Source organism: Raphanus sativus, chromosome 9 (assembly GCF_000801105.2).
Source record: "Raphanus sativus cultivar WK10039 chromosome 9, ASM80110v3, whole genome shotgun sequence".
NCBI classification, from domain to species: domain Eukaryota; kingdom Viridiplantae; phylum Streptophyta; class Magnoliopsida; order Brassicales; family Brassicaceae; genus Raphanus; species Raphanus sativus.
Window position 1 is genome coordinate 1,842,173 of NC_079519.1, and position 6,468 is coordinate 1,848,640.

General features: G+C 30.1%; 1 protein-coding gene and 1 long non-coding RNA gene across 2 annotated transcripts; one reads left to right on the forward strand and one right to left on the reverse strand.

Annotated features, from left to right (window-relative positions):
* Positions 1-3,010: 3,010 nt before the first annotated feature.
* On the forward strand, positions 3,011-4,997 carry LOC108828728 (uncharacterized). The gene is made up of 4 exons (XM_018602492.2): positions 3,011-3,168; positions 3,411-3,575; positions 3,651-3,717; positions 4,244-4,997. The coding sequence occupies exons 2-4, from the start codon at positions 3,451-3,453 to the stop codon at positions 4,541-4,543; spliced, it is 492 nt and encodes a 163-aa protein (XP_018457994.1). The 5' UTR covers positions 3,011-3,168; positions 3,411-3,450; the 3' UTR covers positions 4,544-4,997.
* On the reverse strand, positions 4,733-6,468 carry LOC108828729 (uncharacterized). Its single transcript, XR_001945817.2, has 2 exons — positions 5,869-6,468; positions 4,733-5,785 (listed from the first exon to the last, which is right to left on the reverse strand). It is a non-coding gene; the product is annotated as an uncharacterized LOC108828729 (long non-coding RNA).

The window sequence follows — 6,468 nt, forward strand, 5'->3', positions numbered from 1 at the left end:
ATCTACTTTTCGTCCGGAAGCATCTTCTACTTTTATTAAGTATTCTAAATTTCGCGGAATGTGTTTTCTAAAATGTACTATCCCGTCTACTAAAAGTAGAAAGCTTGTTCTAGATTTTTGTCAATGTTCTAAACTTTTAGAAAGCGCCTTCTACGGATAAGATTACCTGATTTTTGCGAAAATTAATGAAAATTCAGTTAAGGAAATATTCTAAAAATCTCCTAAAAATATTCTAAATTCCTAAAACGTGTTATTTTCGATTTTACTTGTCAAATTTTTTTTAAAAATGATTCTCCCTTGTCTTCTTCATTAATCTATGGTTTTTCCATAGTTTTTTTTTGATTTTTTTTCACAAACTCTTATTCTCTATAATACATATCTATACAACATGTGGTGTTTTGAAATTAGGTGAAATTTTTTGTAAAGTTTAATTTTTATTTTATAAAGTTTGCAAATTTTAGTTTTATTAAAAGTTTTATCAAAAACATTTTTAAAGTTTTATTTTTATTAAAAAGTTCGATAAAATTCAAAAGGTTACAAACATTTTAAATTTTTTATAAAAATAAAACTTTGTAAAAAATATTTTTATAAAGTTAGTTTAAAGTTTTTATTAAATTTTTTGTAAATTTTTATTTTTATAAAGTTTAAACTTTTATTTAATTAAAGTTTTATTAAAAACATTTTAAACTTTTTATAAAAATAAAACTTTGTAAATGTTTTTTAATTAGTTTATTTAACGTTTTATTAAACAAATTGTAAATTATTTTTATTTTTACAAAGTTTATTTTTATTAAAAAAAATTCAAAGTTTTATTTTATTTTCCCTTTTTAAAACGTTTTTAATTATTATTTTTTAAATTCTTTTAGTTTATTGTGTTTAATAAAAACTTTAAACAAAATTTATAAAATTTGTAAAATTTAAACAAACTTTAGAAAAATACATTTTAATTTATTTATTTTTTATGAAAAATTTTGATAAAATTAAAAAGTTTACAAACATTATAAACTTCTTTTAAAAAATAAAACTTTGTAAATTGTTCTTTATTAGAAGAATTGTAAATTATTTTTTTTTATTTTATTAAGTTTTAAAAAGTTTATTTTTATTAAAAATTTAAAAGTTTTTTTTATTTTCCCTTTTAAACGATTTTAATTATTATTATTTTAAATTCTATTAGTTTAATGTGTTTAATTAGATTAATCAAGGGTTAGTTTGGGATTATGAAAGAAATTATACTAAAGGGACAACTAAATGATGATTTTATACTATAAGGACAACCATACTGAATTTTTGTTCCGTTTTGGCAATTTTCCCAATGTTAAATATGTTTCATATGTAAGAAAAAGTGAACCACACTTTAGGTTCCTACTCACATCTTTTTAGTTGCACACAAATTTTTAATTTAATATTCTTTCTATTTTATTTTAATTGTCTTTTTAAGTTTATACATACAAATTAAGAATTTTTTTAAATTTTTACTTTTAAAATAAAAACATCTTTACATATACACCTAACTATATTTTAACCAATTAGTAAATTAAAATGCAGAATATTGTTAATAAATTTTGTATTTAAATTCTAAAACGGCACTTGAACAAAAACATTTACTCTACAACAACAATTAAACTGAAATATATAGAATAATAAAAAGAGAAGTGAGTTTCCAATTTATATAAATGTTACTAAAATACACCATGTATTATATATAATATTTTAGTGTGGTTATAAGTATATTACTTTTTGTTAAAATCAATTATGGTCAAAATTTTAAAATTAATATATAAATATTTTATCAATCAATATAATATATAAAAAATTCTTTTGAAATATTAAATAAAAAAGCTACTAGTATTTCTCTATTATATTCAAAACAAACTTGATATTGTTATTATTCAAACATTACACTGCACCATTTATTTCAACCAAACTATATATGTTTTGCATAATATGTTTTCCCCCAAATAAACCGCAGTTAAACCATCATTTTGGTCAATTTCATTTGTTCCATATCAATTAGTCATTTGTTGTTACCTTAGTATAAATATTTATGAGTTTAAAATTAACTAGAATCTGATCCGCATGGCTGTGTGGGATTATTTATTTATAGTTTATGTTTTTAAATTACAACCTCGTGATTTGATGATTGTTTTTGAATTTTGTTTCACATCCAGGTTGTATTTTTTTTTTGCTTTGGTTCCAATTCGATTATGGATTTTGATTTTTGGTTCAAAAATATATCAATAGTTGGATTATTTATGAATTTTGGTTTGATATGCATTTTTTTATTTTGGTTTGGTTCAAATAATAATGTTATGAACCCGATAATATCTGGAATTCAATTCGAGCGAGTGTATCTGAATAGGGATATGAAATTTTTGATCTTGATTTCTATATAGGTAGTTACATTTCGACTATATTTTCTGGTTTTATTTTGTATTATTGAATGTATTTATAATTTAAATATGTTCAGATAATCAGTATATCTCATATTTATATATCAAGTCGAAATATACAAATATAATTTTAAAATAGTAAATAATTTAGTCTTAATAAAGATTAGGTATATAACATATCCGTAATCCATCTTGAAATCGTTTTTTATACAACGTTAGCTAATGCTAAAATTTGACCTAATCAAATAAATAGTTGACAAAAACAGTCCATCTTAATCTGCAAAGTGCAACCATTCAAAACATAAAACAAATGGAGATGAACACTTTCTCAAAAAAAAAAAAAAAACAAATGGAGATGAACAAATCCTAAACCGTACCGTACCTCGATAATTCAGTCAACTCTGAACTTCAATCGCTATATATATTTTTTTTTTTCTGATCAATCTCTATAGATATATTTCTTTCTATTTTAACTAGGAGAGAGACAGGCTTCTCGCGGCCGGAGACCTAATCGCATTTTTGGGTAGCTATGTGTAAAAATAAAAATAATCTCAGTGGAGAATAATAAAAAAAAAAAATTGTTTGAATGGATGTCATAAGGGTTGCATGGCCCTATAAAAAGAACAAGGGACAACTCCATGCCTCGTCTCTCTTCTCTCGCCTAACAACACTACCCACACGCCTTTCATCATCCTTTCTCTACTCCCTTCTTTTATTTATCTTCTTACCGCCATAGCTCTAGCTTGCTTGCAACAGAGGCTCTAAAGTTAACCTTAAGGTATCCTTCTCCCTCTCTCTCTCTCTCTCTCGCTCTGCTCAATCTTTACATAGATTTTACTATTTTTATAGATCGGGGATTTGATTTGTAGTATGTCCTGTTTTTTTTTTAATCTTTCTCGGTTAGATCTATGAACGTTTTGAATTTGGCCTCGTGCTTAAGAGGATCGTATACTTGTTCTCCAGAAAACTGGCGTATTCGTTTCTCTTAGATTCACATACTAATTTGAATTCTGTGAACAGGTTTTATTAGGTTTTTTGTTTGTTGGAAAAGAAAGAAACGATGAATCAGTGGGCGGTCCAGCCAAACGATCAGATTGTTGTTGTTTGCCCAAAACCACGTCGTATTGCTATCCGTAACCCTTCCCTTTACCACCATCCCGCTCGTTCTCTCCGTTGTTACTTCAGGTTTGAAACATCTCTTTCTCTGATCTTGATGATCCGTTTTTGTGAGCTAACTTTGATTCTTTATATTGTTCGCAGCCATCAACAAGTGGAGGTCTGTGAATCCGAGGCAGAGACTGATATCTTAGATATCATACTCACAAAGGTATAATATAAATATCCTAGTTACCTCTTCGTATATAATTATCATTTATTTGTGTTCTTAATTGGTTGGTGAAATTGGTTCATCAAAACTGGTTACGTCTTGGTAGATCTCTCAATCAACAAACCAAATAAATCGGTAGAAAGTCGGTTTCTCCGTATTTTTATTATTTTCATATTTTAAAGAAAGTATAGAAAATAGAGCGTATAATCGTGTACGATTACTGATTATTAAAAAACATGTGAACTTTCTTCAGTTCTTGTGTTTGAGACTTGTCGAAACCTTTTATTAAAAAAACAGAAAATTTTAAAATTAATAAGACGTCTCGTGTTAAAATCCTTACAGCACATACGTGGGCCAGTTTCTGACCTTTTTTAAAAATATGTCTCTTCTTGAAACCACGTAGCCACATGATTTTTTGTATATCAATCACTCACTCACTCACTCGTCATCAATCATATCTGTAAAACAATTTTGTATTTTATTAAATATATTCAAATAATTGATTATGCTGTGGTGGTGATGACAGGATGGTTATGGTGCGGAACAAGTTCATCACACGAAGATACTAGACTCGCCGTCCCCGTTTTTATGTGGGTCGCCGCCGAGCAGAGTCGCTAACCCTTTAACACAGGATGCTCGTTTCAGAGATGAGCTCTCACTGGTCTCCTCACCGATGCCGACTCCGCTGGGCCAACCTCAGTCCTCCTCAGGGAGGAATGGAGGATGTGTTAGAGGCAATTTTGGTAACAGCCCAGCGGTTAGGATAGAAGGGTTCGATTGTCTCGACAGGGACAGTAGAAACTGCAGCATCCCTGCCTTGGCATGAGAACCCAACCTTAAAAAACACCACCATACTCTGTTGAATTAGCTCAAAAAACCCATTAGTGTCTCGTGTGTATATATAACGAGTTAAGGGTCTGGAAAATTGAATTCGTTGAAAATCTTTGAGGGAAGCTGAGAGAGTAAACGAGAGATCGATCCTTTTGGAGTTCTTAAAGAGTGTAAATAGGTGCAATTTTCTGGGCTGAGTTTGTAGTAATAATGGTCATTTTGTAAAAATAGTATTAAGGCAGAAAAACAGTTGTTGAGGAGAGAATAAAAAGATTATTAGGTTTTTGGAGAAATATTAATATTAGGTTATTGTGTAAATAGAGAGATAGAGACAGAAAAGAAGTCTTCTTTTGTTTTTCTTTTGGTTGAGTTTGTTTAGGAAGAATATGAGAAAAAAGAATTTGTACAAAAGGAAAGAAATTCAAATGATACTGTATTTTACTTTGAAATCGAATCTTATTACTGTAAAGCTGTGAACGGTAAGGTGCGAGGCTAAGTTCAAAATATATTTATTCTTTTCAAAAGGTAAAAACTGTAAACTATCATTATTTTTCAACCAATAAATTATCATTATTTTTTAAAAACAATAAATTATCATTACTTTTAACAGTTTTCTCGAAAGAGGAGTCTTCTTATTAATCTTGTACAACTTGTAAGGTTGACAAACTTGTGTTAAAATCAAGATCCAATCGTTTTAATCTGTAGTATGACTTCAAAGTGTTTAATTTTTTTAATTAAACTGTGCGATATATTCGTGATAACACATAAACTTTAGAGCTATTTAGCTGTATATACATAGAAATTAAATTAATTAGGTAAGAATACAATACTTTACTAAATTTGCACAATCTGTCGGAAAAGAAAAGGAAAGAAGGTAGAAATTACTGTTTAGTTCCTCTGTTTGTGGATCTGTAATTCTTCTACGCGGCTTAACCATAACCATCTTTTGCAGTAACATCATCTTCTTCTGTAACATCACCATCGCCGGTGCTATCTTCTCTAGTTTCAGCGCATGAGGAAGAAGAGGAAACTGATGATTCTTCAAAAATCAGGTTTGAAACAAATGTTTGGGATACAAGAATGTTGCAGATCTCCTCTTCCAGTTTAGCCATAGAAAATTGGAAAGCTGAGTGGGCTTTGACTTCTTTTAGCTGAGACCCTCCATAGTATTGTCCTCTGCACCGTCTCTACCGTGGAGTCATCAGAATCTAACCGCAAACGCTTTCCTTCAATCAATCTAAAAAAAACAAATCAAACACTAAAAACAATCCAGAAAAAAACAGAGTAATAACAAAAGGAAAACGCTTAAAGAAACGGAACCTTGAACGACGCCGTAGACGCCAGGGACGAAACAGAGGAAGACAACTAGAACAGAGGATGTGACGAGAACCGAGGAGGTTGTGGTCTTCAAGAGGAGTAGTAGCAGCTGCATTGAGATCAACAAGACGAAGCATCATAGATTCTCGAGACTCGGGAGGTTCTTCAGGAAGATTAATCCGACGATTCTAACGTTTTGGATTATAAGAAACAGAGTGCTTGAAGACCGAGATCGCTTTGTAGCTTCCGAGGAGGAAACATGTACTTTATTGGGTCGGAAGAAGACATGTCGTCTTACTCCGGCGTGAGGAGCTCCTTCTCCGCCGCGAGAAGCTCGAGCGTCAATGGCGTTTTCGATGCAACAATAACAGAGCATCGAAAGAGTAATTTTGAAGGGAGGAAAAGCAACTTCGAAAGGAAGAAGAGTAATTCCAGCGAAACGACGGAGCACCGGAGAAGTAATTTCAGTAAACTGTCACGGAGGAGCTGTAAAGAGGCGAAGAAGCTTTAGAAAGGATGTCACAGGGACATTGCTGAAATATTTAAAAAGTTAACAGTGCACATCCAAAGACCTAAATAATCTTTTTTTTTTGTATATCAAGT

Bases quoted from the DNA above. Each gene is read 5' to 3' on its own strand.
- LOC108828728 (XM_018602492.2), top strand. From the start codon at position 3,451: ATGAATCAGTGGGCGGTCCAGCCAAACGATCAGATTGTTGTTGTTTGC. The intron at 3,576-3,650 runs GTTTGAAACATC...TATTGTTCGCAG, and splicing joins TCTCTCCGTTGTTACTTCAG to CCATCAACAAGTGGAGGTCT. The intron at 3,718-4,243 runs GTATAATATAAA...TGGTGATGACAG, and splicing joins TAGATATCATACTCACAAAG to GATGGTTATGGTGCGGAACA.